We start from the raw sequence: 27706 nt of genomic DNA on the forward strand, positions 1-27706 counted from the left end.
ATGACACAGTGTAAGCCGCAAAATACTATTCGATATTCAGGCTGGAATGTTATATGGAACATCAACAACACTAACCAGGTGCATTTCTAGTTTTCTTGTTTGTTTTGAAGTGACAAGTATAAGCCCTTTCTCATTTATTTGGAAAGAGAGTGTAAGAAGTTGGGGAATTGTGTGGATACGATGATGATTATGCTATTAGGTTGTTGCCACATATGCTTGAACAGCAGTGCTCTGTTCCCTCTCTGTTTGCCGAGTGAGTATGCAAGGTAATACCCTTTCACACGGGCAGGAATCTTGCAGTGTAACACTAGCACGGTGAGGATGAGGGCAGCAACACCTCTGTGCCACGCTGCACCAGGTGACTGTCAGGAGACACCAGCATCCACACGTCCAAGGACAAGACGCACTGTGTTTTTTTCTTCACAAAGGGTGACAGTAATAACTGGATCGGTGGCGCGGTTTAAATCCATTCATTGATCTGCGGCGATAAGGTTCACACGTAATCTCACAAAACAATGGACCCTTTCGCCCCCTTCTCTTGTGTCCGATGTCGGCCTGGTCCTTTGAAGTCGCGCTGATTGGCAGGCAGGGTTTCTTCTTGGCCCGTCCACCAGGATAAGATCGGGCCATTAGGAATCGCACTCATGGCATATCTGCTCTAAGCCTTTTGTATGAAGCTCTCTTTAAACAGGATTCCACTGGACAGACAGCAGGCCACAAACCATAAATCTTTTCCCCCACAGGCTATTTTCAAGTTTCCCCAGGATAACTGTAAAGTTTCTAACATTTTTATTTGCATTTTACAACAAAACTCCATCAATCCAAATAAAATACTGCATTACCTAGATTAAAGTCTGCACTGTTGCATCAAGCATACTGATGCCTTACACTCAAATCAATCAGCGTTTGATGCTAAACACAATGAGGGTCTTTTCTTATCATGTGGCCACTTGAAAAAGAAAATCCAGTTGCAGGAATTTTCAGCTGTTGGAATTCAGTTGCTGGAATTTCAGATGAATGACAGTGCCCAGAATAGTGTGTTACAGTGTCAGTCAACCGTAGCAATAACCTGTCAAACAAAAGAGTACGTGTTTATTAACAGTGGTCTTTTCCTGGGGGGAGAGTGGGTGAAGGGGATGAGGCAACTGTGATGCGGTGCCCTGCTTTGACTGACGTGTTCAGTGGCAAATGTAACTGAACACTTCCACACCACTAACGCATTGTGTTTAGAAGGAGCCATGTGCTGGCAGGCATTTTCAATTGTATTCCAGAAGGGGGGGGAGGGGGGGGGGCTTGGAATGGACAAACAATGGTGACGCCAGAGTCATGAGAGGTTTTTGAAAGGAGGGAATGCTGATTATGTAGACTGTTACAGTACAGAGTTATTTCAATCAGTTTTTTCAACGAGGTCAATTTAGAGACAACTATTCTTAACCAATACATATTTTATCAAATTCAGTGAGTTGCTCCTCTCTGAAACGTTCACACAATGTCCCATCTGTAAATGGAAAGCATACATTGTGGCTCGGACCAAACCCTACAGTTCCAACCAATAAGGATTGATGCTGCTTCAACAGCATGGAGGGGTGTGATTTGATTGGCTGTTGAGCTCAAATATCAGCCTTTACTCAGAATGGCCGACTTTACTTACTTATAAGTATCTGTTCTGTTCTGTGATAAACTCTCTCTTTCATTTCAAAATCAAAATGAGACCGTTTTATGGTTTGGGGTCAAAGCATCCTAGAGTATTTGTTTGCCTCCCTGTTTGCACGCTGTAATGCAATGGCACAGGTTGAAAGAGGAGGAGGAGCCTGGGCGCTCCTGAACCTGCTGCTCTCACTCACTGGAGCAGTTTTACGGTGACGTTCTCAGCCTGCCAGAAAGGGTCTGGGGCCAAACTCTGCATCAATAAAGGCCAGTAACTAAATACACAACTTAATCCTGCCTGGACAACCGCTGGCCTGCCCCGACACTGTGGCACAGATTCCCCGCGACAGACAGTCGCCCGCGTCCGGCTCATGTCACTGGGCCGTCACAGTGGGAGCCCTGGAACTGCGAGGTTTTATGCGAAAAGGGGAGGGGGGAGGGAGAGAGGGGAAGAGCATTATCAGGACTCCTCCAGTGTAGACCCCCTTTCACATATGAACCCATGTAACATACCAGATAAAAAACTGGAATAGATGATATATTTTCATTCCAACTCAGTCCTCCACAGTAAAGTCACAGGTGTTGTGTTTTCTCAGCTGTCTGTATATATTGTTGAACGTGGGTGAAACGTGTAAAACATGTAAGACCGGATATGATATAATTCACAAGGTGGCATATCCAGATTGTAATGAATAACCCTAGCGGGGACAGTTATCTTGCAACATGGCACCACTTGAGCTGCATCCCATCTATTTTTTTTCTCCCTGCTTCACATCATTTGTTTCATCCCATTGCAATAGCTTGGCATTATCAGTTACTACTGCATTAGGCATTATGCACCGTGGCATTATCAGTTAAATTGGTCACAACATCCTCGTTCCAATGCTTATTGGAGCCATGGCAGAAGATAAATAGTTATGCTACTAGGCTGCAAGGGTTTGATGGTTTGACTTGATCGTCTTGCTCCCATTGTCACATTAAATCATTACTGCATAATCAATAAATAAACGAATTTCAGTGTGAGTGGGAATGTGTCTATGTGATTCATAAGCCAAGTACGGCTGCCCCAAATCACAGAGGGGTTTGGTTCTAAATAACAAACAATTTCACAGAAAAATGCCTTAGTGCTTTACAGTTTTGCATTTACATTGCGTAAGATCCAACCACATCACCAAATCTTGGTGGCAAAAGGACAACAACTAAAAAAAAAGTGAGCTTAATTTGGTCTTCCACATACATTAATTAATAAAATATCTTTAATGAGTTAGATATGATATTTTGGACTTCTGAAGTCATGTAGTTAGTGAAGTCATGTAATGTTACGTCATGTGTAACCCTACTGTCAGCCCTTCTCATCTCTAAATGGCAGGAGCTTTCCTTGGTTGAGCATTAGGTGATTGACAGGGGAGGGGATGCTGTGGTGGCATGGATGAGAGGAGGAGAGAAGGGAGGAGAGGAGGAGGAGTAATTCCAGTTAATGCTGGAGCAGAACAGCACTGAATTTATTCAAACAAATTTAAAATGGTATAAATAAAGACCTCAGAGCACAATGAGTTTGCACTTTATAGATAAATAAACTGAACCCTGTGTCCATTACGTTAACAAGAATCAAATCATGACAACCCAGGCAGACTTTTCTTAATTTCTATAGCACACTACATACCACTGTTCATAATATCAGCATGCCCTTAAAACCCAAGTGTGAGAAAAGTATGACTCAGAGAGTTGATGGCTACTTCCTTGCTCCTTTTAGAATATTCAGGGTCGGGTTTGTGGCTTTTTAAAAACGCTGACAGCACTTACTGAAGCTTTCCCTCCCTTTAAACCACGCCTAGGATGGTCCACAATTGGCCCGGACGCGTGAAACAGTCTATCAACTACCTTGCAACTTCAAGCCAACTGTCTCACGCCCGCCAGTGCCAAGTTGTCCATCCACCGAAGCGCTACAAAGTACCTTTCAGTGAAAGACGTCTTTTTCGATGGATCTTGGATTTATTATAATGAGCATTTTGTTTGGCAAGTGCGATGATGAAGATGGCATAACAATTCGTTTCGCACCTAGATCAATAGGATCAGTGCGCTCGGACTGAACCATCAAGTCAAGTTTTGTTAACTTCGGTAAGGTCAACGGTTGCGCAATGGAGTGGCCAAACATATAAGAAGGAGCGAAAGAATTTCCGTAAAATCACTGTGAAATAAGTACCCTAACCTTACAGGCAACAACACTCCATCGGGTAATGTCCCTCTACATCTTTTTTTTCAAACCAACACTAGTTGATGAGTTTGAACACGCGTCTTTCTTCAGTTAAAAACAGATTGTTTGGATACAGAGTGGCTTGTGAAAACACGCTAACTGTAACGAAGCATTGCGAGAGAATGACTTACCATACACTTCCAGACTTCTCTATGAATGCAATGCTGGTACAACAGTATCCATTCGTCCCAGTTCTTGGGTCTTTTCCGTGCGTACCGGTGAAACACGCGGAGAACCAGATGGGCAACACCGAGACCTGCATCCAGCCTGGCTTCAGGATAGAAAATGCTAAAGCTGCGCCGCTCGTGAAACTGAGAACACGTGAAGCAGAGACCGAGGTTGAGGATGATCCAGTGGTTCACATTGAAGCAATAGATTTGTGGGAGCAATTCCATAAATTTGGAACTGAAATGGTGATCACAAAATCCGGAAGGTAAATATGTTCTGTATATAAAACAATATTTTAATTCTACAATTATGTGTTATTAAAAGTTTAATGTTGTACGTATACGTATATTTACTGCGGATTTAAAGTCTTCCATATGGTCTAGTATTAACATAAACAGTTATTATTTTTTAGTTAGATGGTCATGGATGATAGGCCTATCCACATATCCTGTATGGAATCATCTAAAATATGCACGTTGATGTGTTTTACATTCTCACAGACGAATGTTCCCACCATTTAAAGTAAGATGCTCTGGCTTTGACAACAGAGCAAGTTATATTTTATTAATGGACATTGTGGCATCAGACGACTGCAGATACAAATTCCAAAACTCTCGCTGGATGGTGGCTGGGAAAGCGGACCCAGAGATGCCCAAGCGCATGTACATTCATCCGGATAGTCCAGCCACGGGAGAACACTGGATGTCCAAAACAATCAGTTTTCATAAACTGAAGTTGACCAATAATATGTCTGACAAGCATGGATTTGTAAGTAGGCCATAATATACATTTTCCTGCTTGCAATATACATAATTCCATTTGTCAGCGTCTGGTATGGAAACGTATTACCTAGAAGAAAAGTATTAAACAATATTTAATGCAATTGAACTTTATAATTGACCTAAATTAGAGAAGCATACAGTTTCTTTGAATTCAATGGTAGGTTACCCATTTGTAGACCAAGAATCATTAAACAACACATATAAATCACATATTTGTGGAGAAAACAAATGCATATTATTGGGAATTTGTAGATTTAATAATGTCAATTTATCTTATTCTTTATGCATTCAACAGACTATTCTAAACTCTATGCACAAGTATCAGCCCAGGTTCCATGTTGTGCGGGCAAATGACATCCTGAAACTTCCATATAGTACCTTCAGGACATATGTCTTTCCGGAGACAGAATTTATTGCTGTGACAGCATATCAAAACGACAAGGTATCCATTCTTTGCGCAATACATTAAATATTTATGATTACACACATAGCATTGTAGAATAGAGTGCCGTTTACACTCATGAGCAAAATGCATGGAACACTGTAAAGTGGAAACTGAAATGATTCTGTACCTAAAAAAGTGTTCTTTCGGAAGAATCTTCAACAGTTTTGATTTTATTTATCAGATAACGCAACTGAAGATTGATAACAATCCATTTGCAAAAGGATTTCGTGACACTGGAAATGGAAGAAGAGAGAAAAGGTATATCATGTAGCTGATTAGGCCCAGTTTCTGCTTTCTTGTCTTTATTTTCCACAGCTGTACGGCTTCGTTGTGCAACTCTGCCCTCTCCATGTTGTCTTACAGTAGTCTGTTGTTTGCTTCTAACAGCTCTTTTGTTTGTATTTCAGGAAACAATTATTTTTGAAGACAGCGCGCCCTAATGACCTTAATTCCCCAAAAGATAACGACGTCTCCACTGCAGCGGATCGCACAATATCCACTTCTCCACAAACAAGATATGTGGTCACATCCACGTTAAAAGGTTTTTAAAATATTTTTTGTTGATTGCTTAACGGAAACATGCAGTTTAAATAACGTGGCAGCTCTTAATTGTAATGATTCCCATGTGAATATGGATTTGTAACCTTTTGGAAACAAATTATTAATTTGAATAACTGTTTGTTTATTGTTTAATATGCTGTATTCAATCAATTCTGTTTGAAAGAAGCTAGTGACAGCGAAGCTGATAGCGATGAAGATGAAAAGGATCTTACTGTCGAGGATGGTGCAGACCCATTTGAAGTATCCACAATCACATACACCCCACATTTAAATAATGAACATTCAAAGGCTAAGCACGACTTCTGCACCCAAAGATTTCCGTTTGAGACAAACTTTGAGAAACACAAGGAGAGTCTTGATAATGAACCCAAAGCGGAGAAGTATTGTCCCATTAACGAGGGGGAAGAATTCCAGAAAAATTACCGGCAACAACCTCATGTTATTTTCACACCAGGGCCAATGGAACAACATTTTCTGAATTCTCTGAACAATACTAACAATTTTTTAATCCATCCAACGCCCTTTTACTTTGGACGGAACGTTTCCAGTTTGATCTCTGAGGGAATGAGCACCTTGGACACAAACAGACAGTCACCTTCATCCCAGGGAAGAAATGTAACGTCAGGATTACCCTTTTACGTTCAACAATCGTCTTTGTCTTCACCACAGGTAAGGACAAATCAGTTTCGTCCACTGATTTTACTGGTGTACACTCAGGTGTGCTGTATAGGATATTCTACACAATTGAACGTGGTGCGTTTTTACGCATGGCTGTTCTGCGATTCTTATAATGTCGGTCACACATTGAGTGTCCGATAGCCAACATACATACACACACACAAATAATTGTATCTGTGTCCTCCAGGGTCTAGGACTCCCTCCCTGCGCAAGCTTTCTACGTTACCCCTATGTGGCTACCGCAGCTGTGGCCTCATCCTGGGTACACCGACTTCACTTAATGAATACATGGGGGCATCGCCCAAGGAGCAAGCCCTATTCTCTCCCAGTAAAAGTTCCCAGGAGCACTACTCCAGATGCGATTTATAGAAAATCTGACCTTAACTTGGAAGACTACACGATGGAAAAAATATTGTTCCCTACACCAGTGGAAGGGGATTCTAATGTTCAGACGGCGCCTGCAGTGCAATCTCCAGACTATGTTTCAAAGTGAAACTTTAGAGTGGAACTGTAATGTTATTGCAGTGTATAGCCTAATGTGTTACAATAAGGCTTTGTGTATAATCTAATCTGTCATAGCCAAATTGTAAACATGGTTTAAATGTGGTTTCCCTTAGATGTTTTGGTAATTTGTGAAAATGAATGAAAACGAACGACATCAAAACTTCAGGAATGAAATGGAATGCCTCAAGTAATGCGAAATAGGCTACCTCGTACCAGTAGGCCTGACTTCAACATCATTGAAAAACAGATAGCCTACACTTAGCTATATGGTCTAGAGTAGACGATTTTTTTGTTGGATGTAGGCTATTTCTTCTTTATTTTTACTTCAGAATTTTCTTCAGGCTCTTTTTTTGTAAATGTTCACACCGTCTGAAACCACTATATTTAATACAATCATGTAGACCTATGTAACTTAAAAGCAAATATTAGATAGGCTAACTGAGCCTATTCCACGCGGGGTCCTCCTATTCTAATCAACATGAATAGGTTTATTATGTGTAGGTCTATATTTTGTTCTGATCGAAGTTCACTATTACTACACTTAATTAATTAAATGAGAATATAGGGAGGCTTATTTGTTTTAACTATGTTGCACCAGATTGCTGCTCTTGCTGGATGTTTGAACTTCTGCTGGGACTAAAAAATAGGCCTATTGTAGCCTGTCAAAACATATGTTTTTTACTGATAATTTACCTTGGAAATGTATCTTAAAAGTAATAATTAAGTACAAAGTTAAAAGTTGCAGCGCTCAATTAGCCTAAAGTTGGAGTCTTCAATAAATGACTATTACACTGATTCTCTGTATTTTGGTTCTCTGTATTTTGATTTTGGAAATATGATCGCTAATGAGTCCGTATAGTTATCTATCTATCTATCTATCTATCTATCTATGTCAATATAGTGAATCTCCTCAAAGGATCATACTTCCTAACTCAAGCAAATGAACATAGGCCTACTCATCACTTTTTGACGAAAGAAAATAATGTTTGTGTCAGAGATAAAACAACAACAAAAAATCGTAGTGTCCCCCTGAACAGCTGTGAATAACTTATGCTCACAACCTACTGTTCATATTGTGTGTTTAGTGGCAACAGGCGCATGATGCATGAATATATTTGAGGTAAAAAGAAAAACAATTAGGCTATACATAGAAGCGCGTAGGCTACCTCAGTAAGAAGGGTAGTTGACCTAACTAATCACAGCCGGGTAGTAATCAATTAGAACAGATGTCTTTGCGCAGCCAAAAGCCACAGCAGTTGTATGACATTCCCGAACTCGCCCCCTTGCCTCTAATGTAACGTCACCTCCGTACACTGACGTCATGAGGAAGCAATCTCCTTGCTAGGTTGCTGGCGTCACCTTACATTGTAGACGTTAACGTTACCTACCTTGTCATCAAAATGAAGGTCTTAGTTCTTACTTTTGGAAACGTGTGCTAAATTATGATCATTTTCGACAGTCAGTGCACCAATTTTCAGGAAGTAGCCCACTGGCTTGTAAACCAGATAGCTAGAGAGACTGCTATTGTTGAAAAAGAGAACATTAGCGTAGCTAGCTAGCAAGCAAGCCAGCTAGCTTTAAAACCCCATAGGAATTCCTTTTCTCAGCATGTATCAATGATCATAGCAGAATGTTTCGGATATCTGTCAGCTACATTTTACTCTGCGGCCAATTTGTATTGCTTATAACAGTCTTGCTGTTGCAATGTCTGGACGGAATCCACTCGCATAATTCATCTGACACTCCTGGAAATGGAGTTACGTTATCAGCAACAACAGCCACATATGTCGACCAAGCCGACAACGTAACCAATGCTACTGTAGTGGAACCTCCGAGTGAGTCGGAACCGTATGAATACAACGGGGAATCACCAGTTGTCCTCTGTCGTTATTTGTAAGTAGCCTACAATGTATTTTTTTGACCGACAACCACAACGTCGAGTTGACAAGTTAATGTTACAACGATGTGTTGAAATGCCTTGTTGTAAATGGCTAGCTGCTATCTTTTCAGTATTTAACAGTTTGTTTTTCCTTCCCAGCTGAAAGTAGGCCTAACTTATGTTTTTCTTTCAGACCTGACGAGTTTGTGTTTTGTCAAGACCCCGTCGATCACGCTGGTAATTACACCGCACGTCAGGAACTTGGACATGGATGCGTTAAGGTCAGTGATATTCTCTTCAGTAGTTAGTGATTTTGATGGTTTGATGGTATGATGCACGCTAATCCAGGCCTAAAAAATATGTTTTTGGATAAGATTAAACATCAGAGAAAACTTAACCTGTGTTTTCACTTTTCATACTGAAGTTTGGAGGCCAGGTGCACAAGGATGTTAATACTACTCCAGTGTGGTGCACCGCCTTGGAAGACATTGAATGTGCGGGACCAAGAGAGTTTCTGAGAGGAAAAGAACCATGCATCAAGTAAGAACAGCTGCTGATAAATCCTAAACTGTGACACATTCCTGTTCGAATTCAACTGCTAGTATTTACCATGCCAAGGAAGAATGACCACTGTTCAATTACTGCTATTTTGTGCTTATTGTTTACAATCAAAATGCATTTACTATATGCATCTCCAATTCTAGGGAGTTTTTCCTCGCCCCTGTTACTCATGGGCCTTCTTTTCTTTTCTCGGATTGTCTAACATTCTATAAAGCCATGAGACATGTGTAATGTTTTGGCGCTCTATAAGTGAAATTAAATTGAAATGGAAATTTCCTTGGTAGGTTGTTGGGGATTTTCAGAGACTTAAAGTCAGGACAGTGGCCATTGTGATTTAGGCAAGGCAAGTTTATTTCTATAGCACATTTCATAAACAGGGTTATCCAATGTGTTTTACATAAACAAAAGCAAAGAGTAATAATACATAAACGCTTAAAAGGGCAATAGTTTAAAAGAAAATTGTTTAAAGAGTAAAGTACATAAAATGGAATGAGGATTTAATTTTGTCTTACACAGTTTCTTAGACAAGTCGGTTAACGAAGAAAACAGTTTAACCTCCATTTACAGCATCCATTCCAGCGTTAAGTGAAAGTAGATTAAATAAACTAAGTTATATGACTCATCACAATGATACAGTATGCTAATACACCCTGTACATGCAGCAAATAAATAACAATACTGTCCAAAATGGAAAGTTTATGAAACAATCTATACCACTTTCTGTAGATTTAAAATTTAGTCATCACCGTTTGAACAACAATCTTGTGCCATGCCAGATTATAAGTAAGTATAAGTATACTATTTTGATCCTGTGAGGGAAATTTGGTCTCTGCATTTATCCCAATCCGTGAATTAGTGAAACACACTCAGCACACAGTGAGGTGCCTACTGGTCGGGGTTTGAACCGGCAACCCTCCGGTTACAAGTCCGAAGCACTAACCAGTAGGCAACGGCTGCCCCCGATCAGGGCCATATACAGGCCATTGATACATAACTGTCCCAATGCTTTCCACTTTTATAGCCTATATTATAGTATTTATTTATTTTATAATTTTATAATGTTTTCTTTCCTTTGCACAGTTGAGAATCGTCACAATAATCTCAATCCCCATGTCACTGCTTTTGCACCTGTGCAATTACACAAGTGGCAACCTTGAATCATAGTGTATTCTTTAGATCCAACTCTCTAGCTGATTTACTCAAAAAGTCACAGGAAGGTGATGGGATATGGCATCTGAACTTTTTTCATAACAGGTTTATTAGGAATGTAATTACATTATCTACACTGTAATGGTGTATTGTCTTAATATACATTTTCTTGCTAAACAGTTTTGACCTTACAACATACTTTAATATATTCCCTTTGCTCCGATACCTGTCCTTAACAATCTTGTAACCTTGGGGTCACACATTAGAAGCATTAAAAATAGGGTTAGATACTGTATACTGGAAGAGATTGTTGAAATTTGAACTAAAACAAAAAAATAGGTTCCCTTCAGTGCTCCATAGGTTCATTGGTGCAAAATAACACTGCTTGTTTCTGATTGGCTACAATAGTGTTTGTGTGAGTCTGTTTTCAGTTTATGGAGCCGGGGCTGTGTAGGAAAGCCAGTGTTTTGGCAAATGGGTAATTCCCAGAGCAGTGGGTTTCATTTGTTGTGGCTATTACATAGGATTCCTACGGTCATGGAAAAGTAAAATCCCATTTTCCAGACATGGATAAATTATGAAATTCAGTAAATTCATTGAACGTCTGGGAAGTAAGGGACATAGGCAGTAGATCTTACATTTTATGATATTTTAAGTTTTTAATTAGCCATATAATTCCTTACCCTACCTCCTATTAAACAGTGTGGTAACCATAGATATAGAACGGTTGAAAAAGACGGGAGAAAAAGAATCTATATTTTATAATTTGCTATGTGAAATTGTTTAACAAATATCTACCATGTGTTGCATAATAACCAGTCAATGGAAATGCATTGAATGATTCTGAATGGTAAAAAAGAAATGACAACTTAGCAGTGCAAATGGATGTAAATGAATCAAAGGTGATACCACAAGGTGGCAGTGTTTACCCATCTAGGAAGATATGTGTTGCCTCTTAATTACATATGGACTCAAACCAGCGGTACAGTGGAAGATGATGGAAGCAATTGGGGATTATGTGATACTAATGCACTTAAATGTTGTACTTGTTAGTGTTTAACGTTTTACATGTATCATTTTTACTTAAACACAATGGTGGAAAATTGTACAAATGGAGCAGAATAGGTATTAAATAGCCGGTCAATTCTGCTTGTTCAATTGTATTGAGCCCTTTTTCTCTGATGTGTGATTAGGTACACGGGACACTACTTCATCACCACGCTGCTCTACTCCTTCTTCCTGGGCTGTTTCGGGGTCGACCGCTTCTGCCTCGGTCACACCGGCACAGCGGTCGGCAAGCTGCTCACCTTGGGCGGCCTTGGCATCTGGTGGTTCGTCGACCTGATTCTGCTGATCACGGGAGGTCTGATGCCAAGTGATAGCAGCAACTGGTGCACCTTCTACTGACATTGGGAAACTGACCCAACCCCAGGGTGGGTTTAGCAGGCAGAGCAGAAGCACTGTACAGAAAGCAGCCACTGCTTGGGTTGCACAGAATGTTGAAACATGTTTCTGCAGTACAATGTTTCTGTAGTCATTGGGTTGCATCAAGGGGAGTTGTATGGTTCTTTTTTTGGCACATCTGCATGCATTAAAGCTGCTTTAGGATGTATCATTCGGTTGCTTCTAGTGACTACTTATCCCCTACATCACGGTTTTTGAAAGACTGAAGAGAATACATACTGATGTTTTAAAATAATTCTGAGATATGATTGATGGTGGCCTCTCACGTGCATACAGTTTATGTCTTTGGTCTTATGTAATGCACATTGTATGTTTGCCAAGCCCTCTATTGACATCACATTTTGTATTGTTTTTTTGTTTTATTTCCTGTGTTTGCTGCCAATTTGGTTGTCAATCCCCCTTCATTGCTTTTAAACCTGTGACACATTTTCAATCAGCCTCGGCTTTTGGGCATTGTCACCCTTCAATGGCGTTGCATCTGAATAGATAGATTCTCCTCAGGTATTTGTTTAAAATTCTCTCACCAAATAGGATGAAAGTATTTGCATGAAATGCTGGAAGGCCTCCAGAGTAAACATCGCCTCCCCCAGTGGAACCGTTGTGTTTCCTATGAAGGACAAATGGAGCGCTCAGAAAATACAGCTGGATAACTACCAACACTCGGCAAGTAAAAAATCAGTGCTGTTTGACTGGGCTTTGTCTTTAGGGCTTAGTGGAGTATTTGCAGGTCATAGAGTTGGTAAGCAATGTGGTTTCAGTGCGCTTTAGGAGGACTCTTCATAGTTATTCCACTGATGCTTTCTATGAGAAGGAGTTTGTTGGTATCTAACCTTGCAAAATGTTTCCATTGACAAATCTCTTGATTTCTTTCAGTCTACAATTAGAAATCTTTTGAGGTTACCAAACAGGTCATGGCAAGAGTACCTTTGAATGAAGTGTGCTTTAAACGGTGTCAAGAATTAACTGTATTTATTACTTGTTGTTTTGTTTAAATTGTGCAAGTGCAGTACTTTTGGTTTTGTTGGTCATGTTTCGTTGATGAGTGAAATGGCTTGGTCTGATGATTTCTGTTGTATTGTTAAACTCTGAAATATTAAATTGACCTTGTCTTTCACTGAATTTTGTCAATATTAATGACAAGGGTGACCCTGAATATGACTTCTGTTCAGTCATAGAATAGGATAGATAGGACATGTTTGCTGCTCCTGGGTAGGCTAAATGTATTTTGAACGTCTGAAGCCATACTGTTCTAATACGTTGGAAAAAAAAACATCCTTAGTTCTCTAAAACTAAAAACATTGGAAGTGTGGACATCTTTCTGATATTTCTCTAACCCAGCTTGTAGAGTTAATTCTGTAAAACAGTGAAAGCCAGATTTAGGCTCGGACAAACCCAGACAGACCCCTTTTGACACCATTTGTGCAATTATTTTCATAACTATTGTGTGTGAATGTGTGTGTGTGTGTGTGTGTGTGTGTGTGTGTGTGTGTACACTGTCAGTTTAGCTGTAAATAATTCATGAATTGGTGTCTTATTGGGAATTGATGGACAGATATGTTTGCACTGTGATGGTTTTGGCAGATGCCTCACCTACTATTTTGCTCAGAGATATGTCTTGACTGTTTAATGATGTTTTCTAAAGTATAGCTTTCAGATATCTCTCAAAGGCCCCATAACCCATCACCACAGCTGTTAACTGTCTCTATTTGATTGAGGCAAATAAATACCCAGTCCAGCTCACGTGAGGGGATTTGATCAAAATGTGTTGGTTGCAGTGGCAGACCTTTGATGTGCTGTGCCTCTGTGACAATGATGGGATTTGCAATGGCTTATAGGCCTACTTTTAAAATGGCGCCGCCCCTATTAAACTCACCACACAATCACTACATTAAAATCACTACATTATTACCATTTAATCATGTCACCTTTTTAATCTAAGGAAAGGCAAATCTAGAGTGTTCTGTCATGGTAAAGAGGGGCATTTCTATTTTGTTCTTCACCCAAGCAGTAGAGATATTATGAATACTATTTGCAAGACCTTTAGGTTGTTTTAACCCACTAGTTATAGACTAGTTCTCGTACCACTTTTTGAAAACGAGGCCAACATCCCATGTATGAGGCTGCGTAGCCCAACTCCTAACTGTAAACCGTGATTAAACATCGGACATGATTCTTTAAGCTGTTAGGCACTGTTCCTGTACCTGTTCTTACATGCTGTCTATCAAGAGAAGGACAGAAATAAATTAAGGTCAAAGCCAGAGGTAACTGCATACCACTGTGAGGGAGAAAAGCTTGTTGGAGAGATTCAGAAGCAGAGTGGCATTTCCATACTGGCGCGCACACACACACCCACACACACACACACACTACATGGTGTGTCAGGAGAGGTGAGGGTGGAGGTAGCGTGACCTCAATTTTTCTTTTGATATCTCATTTGCATATTACTTCCACATCTTTGCTCTATCGCACCCAAACAGTGCACGAGCACACCCAGTTTAATGCCTTGAGCAAGCCACAAGCATTTTGGCCTGACTTTGCTCATGACTTTGTCATGAAAATAGTGTTTGGTGGTCCTTGTGCTTACACTTTGTCACAGACTTAAAACTCCTTTTAAAATGTGGGCCCAAGTGCTTGGACTGCATCTCTGTGCAATTCACTAGACTGAGAGTGTGGTTCTTTTATCCAAGTAACTCATGCATTTCTGGAATTGGCATCTTCAATACTAATGGTTCAAAAATAAATGATAAATTCTTCCCATCTGACATGATTCGATAAGACACTTGGCAACATATCACTCAACCGAATCAATTCCCCGCCCTGCCACCACATCTAGCATTCAAATAGCCTACCCACTGAGAGTGTGTGGCTGATGAAAGAAAAACGGACAAAATCTTGTAATGTCTTCTTTATGGTTAATAATAAATGCCCATACAATTCACATAGTTCATACACTAACAAAACAGCACCACCACATTCACTCACTGTAAACCACAGTATCTTTGTAAACAAACCTAGACATTCGGTAAAATGATGTCCATGCAACCACACAAAAATGCTGTAGGGTTGTGTCTTAAAAGTACATTGAATGCCAGATATGCCTGGAAAGTATTCAGGGGATAAATGCTGCTATATGTAGGTTTGTGTTATCAGTAATGGTAAATGTGTTCTTACAGATTTGTTCCCAGTAATCAGGGTAGGGAGAGAAGGCCAGGTCAGTTTCCCACTTGGTTGTTGGGAGTGTTGTTGTTGTGTTTAGGTTGGAAATCATTGTATATAGCTGGAAGGTTAACTGATGCTAGTAGGAATTTTAGGTTAAAATACTGAAAATGTCATGTTGTTAAAAACATAATGTTAAGAATTGTTTTGATAATGTCATACGTTTCTGTGCTCTGTTGCCAAGATAATTACTAAAGGTTGCATACTAACTATAGCTCTGGCCTACCCTATCTCATTATACCATTCAGGCACTAATGAGTCATTGTAACATAGCGAAGCAAAGCAGGATTGCTGTTGTGGACATAATTGTGCGTTTTGAGAAAACTCAGATCCTACAGCAACTTTAAGGACATATCTTAGTGATATAACCAATGCTACAGTACATAACACAAACTCTCATCACACCAACAAAACTTCCCAGATACACACCCATGTGGACTAACAGTACTGGCACACATATGTGATGCGATCTAGGAAAGCCCTTCTCAAAATCCTTGATTTTTGCCCTGTTTCAACCCTCTCTGGTGAAATTGCACCATCTTAAAGGAGAAGTTTGGTGTGATATTGACCTAAAGTGTGTTGAAACATGATACCGAGTGTGAACTTTTGTGTCATAGCTCATCTCGGCATCCCAGCAATTGGAATCCATGCATTTCCACAGAATTATTTTTGGAATCTGATCCCTTATCATACCTGTTCGTTCTTACTCGTCGCTTGACTTATCATGACTAAATTCAAGATGGCGGCAAACGGTAAACTTCCTGAAGGTACTGTCTGTATAAATCGTCTTGTAAATAAATTACTAGTGCTTTTTCAAAGTTCTGAATGTCTCGTTTCAAATGTCAGGGCCCTCGGAAGTCTACCAATGAAGTGTGGAGCTACTTTGAGCCTCGTAAATGGTGTAAAACAGTGATTTATTTGCATGGCTAGCCCGATGCCCGAGGCACCCCCATTAAAAACCTGTTGGTAGCATCGGCTAACTAGCACCAGATTTCGGAGTGCAGGGAACAAGCCGAGATGAGCTATGAGACAAAAGTTCACACTCGGTATCATGTTTCAACACACTTTAGGTCAATATCACACTGAACTTCTCCTTTAAGATTCTGATACCATCCTAGCAATGTTCTGGACACTCCCCTAGCAAAATCCTGGATGTTGCTGGATGGTATCAGAATCATAAGTTGGTAGAATTGCACCATGTAAAGGGTTTTCCCAGATTGCATCACATATACAAAAATCGAACTCATATACATGTATACTACACAGCTGCTGGTTAGTAATGCAGTGGCATTTATTCTACTTTCTCAGGTACTACAGTTAAGATGACATCTCTGTTTTCACGAAGCACTACCATGGACAGAGGCTGCCCTGACTGCACGGCGTCAATCACATCATCTGTGCTGTGTACAGGCTGACCATTGATGGTGGTGATCACATCGTGGTTCTTGAGGCCAGCACTGAGAAATGAACATAATACGTTTAGTTAGAATGGGGCTAGAAGGTGGTTACAAGATTGCACACTCTGCTGTACTCTTTTGATTTTGCCAACTCTGGAATTCTTTATCAAAAGGTGACTGCATTTGTGAGTATAGCTCCTCTGTTACAATTCAGAATTAGTGTTTGCATTGTGATCGCTCCTCAAAGGATCAATGCCTGTTTCACTGGAAACATAAGTAAATGTTTGCAGTCACAAGCAAAACGCATGTTTGAAGAACAAGATATGCAGTATTTTACATCTATAACACTGGCAAAGACATCATAAAGAGTTAATCCCGAACAGAGACAATAATGGTATCCCTTGACCCCCTGCTGCATGATCGATTTTCAAATCCATCAGTGCACAATGTGTGTCGATAAATACATGAAACATAAACCTTAGTTATCAGAGATCATTTCACTAGTCTGTAGTAGGAATTCAGAATGCGACTGAACCATAGGCAGAACGGGTTGTTTGGGGTGTGTGTGGCTGTGGGTGGATTGAGCGCTGCAGACACCAGCGTCCATTTCACTATGATGGCCTTCAGAACCCGTAAGGCATTCTGGTCCAGTCCAGTTGAAAGTGTCTGGTTGCATCCAGAGCCTCCTTTCGCTCAGTGCAGCGGCTGCCAATCCATTTGGCAGGCAGGGGGGATCTCTTCAGGGGAGGCCTCCCACGGTGTAACCAGATGTGTCTCAGGTTGGGTCTCCTGGAGGCTTTTATCTTTTGCCTGATGTAAGCATTTGCCTTGACTAGCTCTGCCCCATACAAAGCTGGAATCCTTTATGAATTTCAGGCATGTTGGATCCACTGACTCTGAACTATGATTTCCATTTTAATTTGATCTGGATGCGTATTCTGAGGCATGTGGATGTCGCCAGTCTCAGTATAGTTGGTGTTTCGCCTTGACTGCACATGCCGTTGCCATCAACTTATCAATAAATCTAACAGACAGTGTGTATAATTTAGGCTTTTCTTCATACAAGTGAATGCAATTGAAAATGTTTTTCTTTCACACTTGATTGGCTAATCCAAAAATAAATAACAAAAATTCTAAATCCAAAAACATGAACAAACAAAACAGATAATAATCATAACACAAACAACTATCACTACATCTTTTAATAATAATGATAATGATAAAAGTAAATCCTTTACCTGTCGGCAGCTGTCCCTGGGATGACCTCGTACACATAGACCCCAGATGTCACATTTTGGAAATCTTTATCACGCTCCTTTAGTTCCCTGATCAAACTGCCAGATGAGAGGCAATTTAGATTTTATCCAGATGCACTCATCTGACATTTTGTGACAATTCTTATCGTAATCACTTACTGAAGAGCCACACTGTCATATCATTTATTGTAATCGATGTCAGAAAAGCCAATGATTTGTAATGCCTTATCGGTTGTATCTTAGTCATTCAGTGGCTATTAAGTAAAAAGGGAGCATTTAATGCTTTATGCACCGAATATAAACAATGTATGAAAAGATAGCAGCAGATATATGGCATAGTAATACAGTCTCACCAAAGGATGAATATGACTTACGAAGACGATAACTGAAGCATCCGTACTCCCATGTATCTCTTCTTTGGCATTGTCTTTCCTGAAATTGAAAGCTAGGTTTAGATATTTTTGAGGCCTTTAGGTAATAAAGCGTGAATGCATTTGAAGTACGTTTATCTGTGCAGCACTGGTGCAAAATGTATTGTGTAACTATCAAACTACCCAACATGATCACATTTGTAACTTATGCAGCAAGAGCAACAGCAAATGCTCAGCAATGTCATCTGAATGCACTCATCTATCATGTATGATAGATGTTCAATTTCAGTAAGATGTTACGGATTAAAACCACAATATCTTAAATGAGCCATATCTATGGGCCTGCTTTGATGCCAAGCTTGGTATGAATTTGCAGTGGGCACCATGCATGATGTGATCAGCTCTGAAGCACATCTGCTCCTGGCACCCATTCAAATGGACCAGAAATGATCAAAGTATTTATGACAACAGACAAGCACTGGCTGCCTAGAGTGCTGGTATGAGATATGTCTGTTGGTACCTCTTCTTTGCCTGTCGTAAGACTCCGTAAGGAACTGTCGTATTCTATCGGAGGGGATAGCAAATGAAATTCCAGCTGTGACCTTTAAAGTGTTTATGCCGATGACATCGCCATCCTGAAAAAAAAAAAAGTGAAGCGAAAACAGTGTAGCATAAATCTGTCATGTAACTCTGAGTCATATCACAAACAAAGATAGAGCCATTAAGGGACATAATTGGAGCATAATTGCAAGAAACATAACTAGAAACAAACACACGGTTTCTTTCTCTCTTATTGTCTCGTGCATCTGCAGCACATTATAAATGGTAATTTTCTAATTTTGGCACAAAACAGAAACAATTAAGCATTGAAAGGGATGACCTTAAAAGGGGAATTTAAATGAATAATACCAGAAATATAACAGCCATCAAACAGCATTTCATTAAATCAGCAGAGAGCTTTTAAGGAGCCAGCCAGAAGATGCATGTATCATCTAACAGTCTAATGCCCTTTCCAAAGAGCACAGTAGGGGTTTGTACATATTCTTTTTTGTTACTTCCATCTCCTTCCTCCAATAAAGTGCTTTTGTTATAGATGGAAATAATCAGATACAAGGGTGAACGTTTTTCAAGGGCGAGGGTTGCATTTTTCCTTTTCAAGATCAATAGTGGGAATAATAGAGGTTGCAGATCATCTGTTTTGGGGGGGGGAGGTAGTTTCCACACATAGGCAGATGTAAAACCACAGAGACCACAGAGAAAAGAAGTAAAATCCACAGCAAAAGCCTTGAGCTCAAAAGAGAGTAAATGGAATACCAACCCACGTCTCCATGCCTCTCATGGATATAAAAGGGAAAGCATTGTATGCAAAGTCTGGTTTATTGGTAAAATGTTTTCAGAATGACAAGTATGAGAGGGATACTTACTAGGTTAACAAGTGGTCCTCCAGAGTTGCCGTACTGCAAAAAGAAAGAATAGTTGAAATGTGTAATGGTTTATAATGGCAAATAAGGCACTTAGAGATAAAAACCCATTGGCAACAAACTAAAACAAGCTAAAATATGCACAAGCATAAAGGTACATTTATAATAGCGTCGGTCTGAATGTATTCCATGTCGGAGTCCTTGAGGCCAAGTTCATGTCCGCCACGCTGTGTGGTGCTGATGATGCCGGTGGTTACGGTGTTTTGCAGCGAGAACGGGCTGCCCACGGCCACCACAAACTCCCCCGGTCGAATGTCCGATGAGTGGCCCAACATAAGCACGGGCAGAGGGCTCTATACGACCAAACACAAATGGCAACACAAGTTAAAACATTGCCTCGAAGCCCCATCCACCCTTGCCACTGCCACCATCACCTCCAAACTCCAGACCCCCCCCCCACACATAAATTACTTATCTCACTCCTGTGGATGAAACCTTAAACTCAGCAATTTCTTTCTCTTGGCCTTGTTCATAAAGAATAATCCCTGGCGGTCCTTTGGACTGACTCACTGGAGAAGCCCCCGCTCCAACAAGAGGGCCTCACGATTGATCACGTCTCAACCTGTCACGGCCTGTTTCCCCCTACCTGCCCGCCCAAGGTAGGGCGCACTTTTATTGCATGTTTTATTGCCAGCCCTTCAAGGGCACGAAGCTGACTCCCATTAAAGAAAGGAGTCGACGGGCAACAACTGGGGCCTGATAGTCTGCACAGCGTGTAGGACTCCCATTTGCTGTCACCGATCATTTCACTTTGCATTATCTGCTAAAGGTTTTTTGCACCAAAAAAGAGAGTCTTTGCTTGAATTAATGTGATTACTAGTCACAAAAAAATGTCACATCTCTGGACAGGGCCTGCAGCAGTTTTCTTAGAAATCCCCCTAATAATAATACACACAGACCCTGTTTACCAACGGGGGCTGTCACAGCTGTAACAGATGTGTTTGTCTTGGTGGTGTTTTGCGAATGCTGAGACAAACTGGAATTTTGAATTTATACGACCAGAACCAATTGGCCCAGAGAAAAAAGCAAATGACAAATTGACTGTGTCAAGAAGTGGAATCTAATTTTGGTCAGCAAAAGCCCTCCCTGCCATTCCCCAGGAACATCTGCTGGACTGTGTCCTGAGGCCTATTTTATTCACTGCCACTTTGACGTTAGTCACTGATGACAAGCCAACAGCACAAGGGGCACAACAGCATAAATTTGAGCGATACACAGGAAATAGGCCCATAGAGGCCTTTAGCATTTAGCCAAGACACTTACCTCGGACTCTATTTTAATAAGGGCAATGTCTATTTTTGGGTCCACATCCTTAACCATTGCATCATACTGGGCGCCATTTTGGAGCTCAACCTTAATGCGCTGCTTGTTTGACAACACGTGGGCATTGGTCACTATCCAACCATCTTCGGAAACCATGAACCCAGAGCCACTTGACACAGGCACCTCCTGATTGGAGTATGGCATCCTGAGAGGGAAAAAAACATTCATAATTGAACATTTAATATATTGTTTATGAATGTATAGTAGGCCTAGACCTTGACATCAAAGATCATCACCTGGGATTCAGTATTTTACAAGGCAAATAAAATGGAGCGTTGTCAAGGGTATTTGTTGGACTGTGTACATTTTCATCTCACCATAAAATAGGTTGTCGTATCATTACTTGCTCTTTGGCCCTTCATAGCGGAGTTCCGTTTATCAATTCTGGCGTAAATATGAAGTAGCACATGACCTTTTCTTGGCCTCTACCTGTAATTTATGTCCATGCTCATATGGCCGGGTCTGTTTTTTTTTTTTTTCCCAGGTGTGAAGTTCTAAGGCTTAACCAGCATGCGGTTAATAGAAGTGCGGCTTCCTCTTAACAGTCATCAGCTTGACTTGACGAAACAGCCCCTTAGAGTATTGTTCAGCTGATCTTCTACACACATTACTCTCCTGTATACAGTATGTCTCTTTTTGCTCCAAAAGTTCCAATCAACTGACTGTTAATCACACTCTGAACTGCTTGAAAATCATGAGATGGACTGCAAAATGTGTGATCCTGAAGGCAATTAATTTACTTATTTGCAACTGAATGTGGAATCTAGTAAAAATGCAAAATATGTAGATCACTTCATACAAAATGCACATAATTTAACTGCTATTTTCAGCAACCTGGAGACATTAGGGTGTGTTTCCATTCTCCCCAGTTACTGCAGAGGTCTCTCTGCATATCAACATGACTACCATCCCATTACCCTCAAATGTGTGTTCAGTAGGTAAGTGGGCCCCTGTGGATCCTCATTTTACCTTCGGAAAAGCTCGAGATGGACCACTGCAGGGGCAATCTTATCCACCACATCTGCAATGAAGTTGAACTTGTAGCGCATGCTGCTTGGATCCTGGGAACCTGGAAATAGAGGTTTACAAACTGCTTGATTGGAAACCACAACAAAGTGTAACTGGTGCCACCATAACATTGAGAGAAAGATTCATAAAATATTCAGTATGACTGCCAGGGAGTTAAAGATGAATCGAATCAATCCTCATCATTAAAATGTAGTGACAATATATGGCACGAAGGGCAAGATATGACTTGTTTCCATCCAAGTAAACATTTGAATGTACAGCATGTTCAGTTCTTTAAGAACAAAATGTTTTTTACAAGAAAAAATTGTTCAACAAATGTTTCAACAGCCAAGGTACTGGATATGTGTTGTTTTTGGGGCGACCACCTTGTGTCAGTTATTTATTTCTGTTGCTAAGGGATTTTTTCTCTCTCCTGTTTTACATTTACGTGAGGTGCTTATCACCCAGGTAGTACCAACTGCAAGCAGGCTTGTTCCTCCAGGAGGTAATCTGGGCCTGGATACCAAAAGCCTTACCTTCCCTGAGGTAAGCAGCGGTAGCTAACCTCAGCAGCATACTTCTTCTCCATACTCCTCCAGGGGGAATTCCCTAGAACTCTGCACAAATTTTAAAGTATTTTAGTGCTATAGCTCTGGGAGTTGTATTGCTACATTGCTATAAGCTACATTTAGTGACAGGTATAGGCCTCCCACCCTACTGAAAGTCATGCCCTGCCTTTCATGGGCTTTGCATGTGCAAAAGTGATTGGCAGGTAAAGACTAACTGATGTTTTTGACTCCCTGATGAAAGCTTGATGCTGAAACGTGTCAGAGTGTTTTTAAAGGTTTAAAATGAATAGGGCATGTAAATAAAGGGTTTTTAACTACATTGAAACAGAGAGTGCCTTGGAACTTGTTCTTTTTACGGTGCAAAGCCAGTTCTGCAGAAGCCGTAAACAAAGCTGTAGCAGACAATAACTTGAAAGACAAAATGTCACTGATGTGTGATAACAGAGTACTGACTCCAGTGAATGTGTTTTGAATATAAGCTGCATGAATGGCCACCCGTGCTTTGATTTCTCTAGAATCACAAATACATGTTCTGGCAGATTGCTACAAAAGAATGTGCTTGATACAAGCCAACAATAGTTTTCACTAGACTCCCCCTTGACATATTCTGAAACCATTTCTTTAAACTCTGCATGTGAACTGTTAAAACCCATGGAAGCACATTCATTCCTAACACCTAAATTACATATAACCTTCTGTATGCAAAGCAATGATTTAGCTATGAAGACAGGCAAGGGAGAAACGTGGGCCTGTTGGGATCTCGGATCAGCATGGAACAGGTTGTGGTATATGCTGTTTTGCTTCCTTTCAGGGATAGTATCCCCTACGGCACACCTGTCAGGGCCAAATGGATGTGCACAGCTTGGAAAGTAGCCAAAATACTAGAATCAGGGAGCACTGAAAGACAGGGGACTTACAGACAAGCCATGGAATGCTCCAGTGTATAAAATCCCTCTATTTCTACAACCCCAAAACAGAAAAAGTTGGGACGTTGTGTAAAATGTAAATAAAAACAGAATGTCATAATATAGAAGTATTGTAAACCCATATTTAGCAGCAAAAAGGACATAGACAACATATCAAATGTTGAAAATGAAAATTTGGACTATTTCATGGAAAGTATATGTTCATATTGAATTTGATGCCAGCAACATGTTCCAAAAAAACGAGAGCTTGTTTACCACTGTGCTGCTTCACCTCTTCATTTAATACAATTTTGTAAATGTTTAGGAACTGAGAAGACCATTTGCTACAGTTTTGAGTATGAAATGTTGTCCCATTACTCCCCGATATAGGATTTCAGTTGCTCAACAGTATGGGGTATTCATGCTTTTCATTCCATTATGCACCTAATTTGACAAATCTGGACTGCAGACATGCCATCTTAGCACCTGGATTCTTCCTATGGAGAAATACTATTTAAGTATGTGCAGTATTCATTTTGGCATTGTTTTCCTGAAATATTCAAGGTCGTCCCTGGACCGTGTTGTAACAAATGTAACAAATGGAATATTGTTGAATCATTAATATGAATCATTAATAGCCAACAGACTGGCAAACGCAAAAATACCTTAAAATAACTTAAAGATCACACACTAACAATTTGTAAGACTAGTAGCACGTTAGTGAAGATAATAAAAAATATGATCCCCTCCAACCTACCCAACTTTAAAAAATCTATTTAAAAGAATTATAAATATAGCATTGGCCAAATACTTCAGTCATATAATTTCAATGCCAATTTGAAAGCTCAGAAAATAATTCCATGCATGGACTAAATTCTTGAGTAACTATAACCTCAATGTAAAGATGAAAATATTAAGAGTATCAGTCCACTAACTCCATTCAATAATTCTCAAGCCAAATCCAATCCAAAGAGTCAGTAGGAGGTCGTGGATAGGCCCCCTCCTCTTTAGCCCAGATGAGTCCATGATTTCCAAAATGAATGGCAAACTTTGATTGGTCTAACCACAGGACCTTTTTCCACGTTACCTCAGTCCATTTTAAACAAGCTCAGGCCCACATAAGAGGGTGGTATTTTCTGTATCATGTCTCAATACAATTCTAGCTGTTACAATTTTGCCTGTAGTTTTGGAATTGAGTATCAAACTGGGCACATAGACAATGGTTATCAGAGATTGTCCTGAGCTAATACAATGACAGGTCTGGAAACAGGTCTGGTGTTGATGCAGTGCCATCTGAGGTCCAAAAGACCACGGCCATCCAATTTGTTTTTCAGCTATTTCCCTTGTTTGCAAAGATTTCTCTGGATTCTCTGAATGTTTTAATAATATTATGTCCTGTAGATGATGAACTCTCTAAATATGTCACAATTTCTTGTTAAGAAGCATTAAAATGACATTGTTTCATCATTTGTGCACACAGGTTTACACAGAGTGATAAATACTCTCTTGGATGCTCTTTTTCATACCCAATCGTGTTGCCAGTTACCCTAATTAGTTGTGAAACATTCTTCCTTTTGTTTTCTTTATCATTACACAACTTTTCCAGCATTTTGTTACCCCCGTCCCAACTTTTTTTGAAACATGTTGCTGGTATCAAATTCAAAATTAACATATATTTTCCATGAAATAGTCACATTTCTCATTTTCAACATTTGATATATTGTCTGTGCCCTTTTTTCAACTAAATATGAGTTTAAGAGATTTGCAGATTATTACATTCTGTTTTTATTCACATTTTACACAACGTCACAACTTTTTCTGTTTTGGGGTTGTAGGATGACATGGTTTAGCCTGTTAACTACTGTACTTTGCTGATTGCAGTGAATGTCAGTCATTTTCATAATTGTGTGTGGGTTGGTTGACGAATACTGTAATAGTTAGCTTGTCTAGCATTCCTTAGCCTGAGAAATGGGAAATTACTGGCCTGGGTTGCAATTCAGACTGTTTTTTTTTTTTTGGTCAGATTTTGACATGCTTCAACAAGCTTTCTAATCAAGGACCGATGATTAATATGTGTTCCTGTGGTGACAGTAGCAGCATTTCTCTCTCGCGCTGGCAATTTCAGAATTTGGAAGACTCTGGCGTCACTGTGAAGTAATGAAATACAATCTCATGTAGAGATGTCCTGCCATGCACTGCAAATTCTCTCTTCTAATTACACGCTCTCCTCACCCAGTGAGCTACTCACTATGTGAGCTAAACTTCAGGACTCAAGTGATTAATCTTTCTAATCACCTAATTCTTTTATTGGTGTGCTACCCTTCCAGCGACAGCATGCAGAGCTTTGAGTGAAATGCGTGAGGTGGGAGCACAGTCATGTTGGTGCCTGTGCTGGCTTTTTAAAGATAAGGGTGGGTTTCCCCCCTGCAGATATATATGGTTCTATGTCAGTTTTAGTGATAGTATTGCATTTTAAGCATTGCTGTATAAATGTTCTGTAATGCACATGCTCAATTTCAGGGTTGGTCAGTAGTAATAGCTCTCAAATATTTAATTTTGCATATATATTATTATATTATTATTATTTATTATTATTATTATTATTATTATTAGTAGTAGTAGTAGTAGTAGTAATAATAGTAGTAGTACATTCCCGCATAAATATTGTGATGAAAACATGTCTAGCCTCCAGTATTGGGACTGTGCACCCATGTATGACATTTAACTTGACCGTGAAACAATTGGATCAGGTATCATTCTGTCATTGTCCTTAGAGGTCAGGTCATATCAGGTCATATCCTTATAACTTGTCTTTCTGAAGTGAAACTCATGAGAGAGTGAGTCTCGAGTTCCACTCATTTCCAAAGATCTGCCTAATAGGTGATGTCACTGCATGCAGTAACATCTTCAACACAGGGGTTTAGGCTTTATATCCCATCTTCACAGATTACATTGCAGAGATCAAGATCAGCTGTAAATGCACTAGGGACAAAGAGTGATACAAATAATTTTCACACACCTGTTTCACAAGGCCCCTTCTGAATCAAAATCACTGACGGGATATCCTTGAGATCAGCTCGTCGGTTTTCGGCTCTTAAACTGCAGAGGCTTGGATAAGTTCTCCCATCGCTACCGCACACTGACTCTGAGTTGTTGCACACGCAGAAACCACGAGATTTGCGCTTTCCAGATGAGTTTACACAAGTCATTCCATTGCCGCAAATGCCATGGCCTCCATCCCCGCAGATGGCTCCTTCTCCAGCACCACACACTATGCAGCAACCGCAATAATCCTTCACAGCACCGTAGTAGCATGACCCTGGAAGCGGGGGACAGCGGGACACATCGCACACTTCTGGACATAAAGTTTGTCTCTTCCTCAAAGACCGAGAATGTGCCACTGCAGCGAGGTAAATAAAAAATACAACTTTCAACATCGCTAATTTATGACGATAAGTCTGAATGAGTGAGGGAATCCAAGAATGCGTTTTTTCCTCAACCAAAATGTATTTCAACGTTAGGTATCCAGATGCTCTAAGAGCAGTATTTCAATGTGCAACAAAATACAAAAATGAGAAATGGAAAAAGAGTAAACAAATACCTCTATAGGGCGTTCAAGATGAATCTCGACGCCTGAGGAAAAATAAGTATATTTCCCCAAATGTCATTTTTAATGAGTTATGGCTATAATCCGAACGCTCTGTTGTTGCGTAGGCTACAACTAGTATAGGCTTGAACGCAGTAGTAGCCTAAAGTTGTGATCAGAACAGTCTTTAGGAGGGGCACAACCTACCCCTTCAGTTAAAGTTAGCCTGCAGCAGTTTTAGGTTGCGTGACTGCTCTCACTGTTAGACTACTACATCAAGGGCCTCATTTATAAAGCGTTCTTACGCACAGATTTGATCTTAGACCGTGCAGCGTACGCTCAAATCCATGCCAACGCTCAGATTTATAAAAACCGTCTTTGACGTGGAAAAGTGCTTATCTCCACGTCAGGTTCAAACTTGACGTACGACCATTTCCTTGTGGTAATGCCTGGGTACTACAAGTAATCTGAGGTCTAAGTGCGATCAAAATTCCAAGACCAA

The 27706-nt window shown here is 40.2% G+C and overlaps 3 protein-coding genes across 4 annotated transcripts; 2 read left to right on the forward strand and 1 right to left on the reverse strand.

The window, feature by feature from the left end:
* Positions 1-3673: 3673 nt before the first annotated feature.
* Positions 3674-7785, forward strand: tbx3b (T-box transcription factor 3b). 2 transcript variants are annotated; one of them, XM_048244279.1, is made up of 7 exons: positions 3674-4334; positions 4570-4837; positions 5147-5293; positions 5478-5554; positions 5704-5837; positions 6021-6526; positions 6723-7785. In XM_048244279.1, the coding sequence occupies exons 1-7, from the start codon at positions 3925-3927 to the stop codon at positions 7026-7028; spliced, it is 1848 nt and encodes a 615-aa protein (XP_048100236.1). In that variant the 5' UTR covers positions 3674-3924; the 3' UTR covers positions 7029-7785. The 2 variants fall into 2 exon arrangements, with proteins under 2 accessions (XP_048100236.1, XP_048100237.1); XM_048244280.1 differs by having other exon boundaries at positions 6024-6526.
* Positions 7786-8348: 563 nt separating this feature from the next.
* Positions 8349-13211, forward strand: tm2d2 (TM2 domain containing 2). Its single transcript, XM_048244281.1, has 4 exons — positions 8349-8932; positions 9112-9199; positions 9343-9458; positions 11822-13211. The coding sequence occupies exons 1-4, from the start codon at positions 8670-8672 to the stop codon at positions 12033-12035; spliced, it is 681 nt and encodes a 226-aa protein (XP_048100238.1). The 5' UTR covers positions 8349-8669; the 3' UTR covers positions 12036-13211.
* Positions 13212-16384: 3173 nt separating this feature from the next.
* htra4 (HtrA serine peptidase 4) lies at positions 16385-27236 on the reverse strand. Its single transcript, XM_048243714.1, has 9 exons — positions 26638-27236; positions 22106-22205; positions 21077-21281; positions 19912-20106; positions 19757-19789; positions 18853-18967; positions 18336-18393; positions 17944-18039; positions 16385-16765 (listed from the first exon to the last, which is right to left on the reverse strand). The coding sequence occupies exons 1-9, from the start codon at positions 27053-27055 to the stop codon at positions 16600-16602; spliced, it is 1386 nt and encodes a 461-aa protein (XP_048099671.1). The 5' UTR covers positions 27056-27236; the 3' UTR covers positions 16385-16599.
* Between the last annotated feature and the right edge of the window lie 470 nt (positions 27237-27706).

This window comes from Alosa alosa, chromosome 5, assembly GCF_017589495.1.
Source record: "Alosa alosa isolate M-15738 ecotype Scorff River chromosome 5, AALO_Geno_1.1, whole genome shotgun sequence".
NCBI lineage: Eukaryota > Metazoa > Chordata > Actinopteri > Clupeiformes > Clupeidae > Alosa > Alosa alosa.

Excerpts from the sequence above, each read along its gene's own strand:
- tbx3b (XM_048244279.1), top strand. The coding sequence starts at position 3,925 with ATGAGTTTGAACACGCGTCTTTCTTCAGTTAAAAACAGATTGTTTGGA. Across the intron at positions 4,335-4,569 it reads GTGATCACAAAATCCGGAAG|ACGAATGTTCCCACCATTTA; the intron begins GTAAATATGTTC and ends ACATTCTCACAG. Across the intron at positions 6,527-6,722 it reads CGTCTTTGTCTTCACCACAG|GGTCTAGGACTCCCTCCCTG; the intron begins GTAAGGACAAAT and ends TGTGTCCTCCAG.
- tm2d2 (XM_048244281.1), top strand. The coding sequence starts at position 8,670 with ATGTTTCGGATATCTGTCAGCTACATTTTACTCTGCGGCCAATTTGTA. Across the intron at positions 8,933-9,111 it reads GTTGTCCTCTGTCGTTATTT|ACCTGACGAGTTTGTGTTTT; the intron begins GTAAGTAGCCTA and ends TTTTTCTTTCAG. Across the intron at positions 9,459-11,821 it reads GGAAAAGAACCATGCATCAA|GTACACGGGACACTACTTCA; the intron begins GTAAGAACAGCT and ends ATGTGTGATTAG.
- htra4 (XM_048243714.1), bottom strand. The coding sequence starts at position 27,055 with ATGTTGAAAGTTGTATTTTTTATTTACCTCGCTGCAGTGGCACATTCT. Across the intron at positions 18,394-18,852 it reads TTACGACAGGCAAAGAAGAG|GAAAGACAATGCCAAAGAAG; the intron begins GTACCAACAGAC and ends TTTCAATTTCAG. Across the intron at positions 18,040-18,335 it reads ATGCTTCAGTTATCGTCTTC|TTTGATCAGGGAACTAAAGG; the intron begins GTAAGTCATATT and ends CTCATCTGGCAG.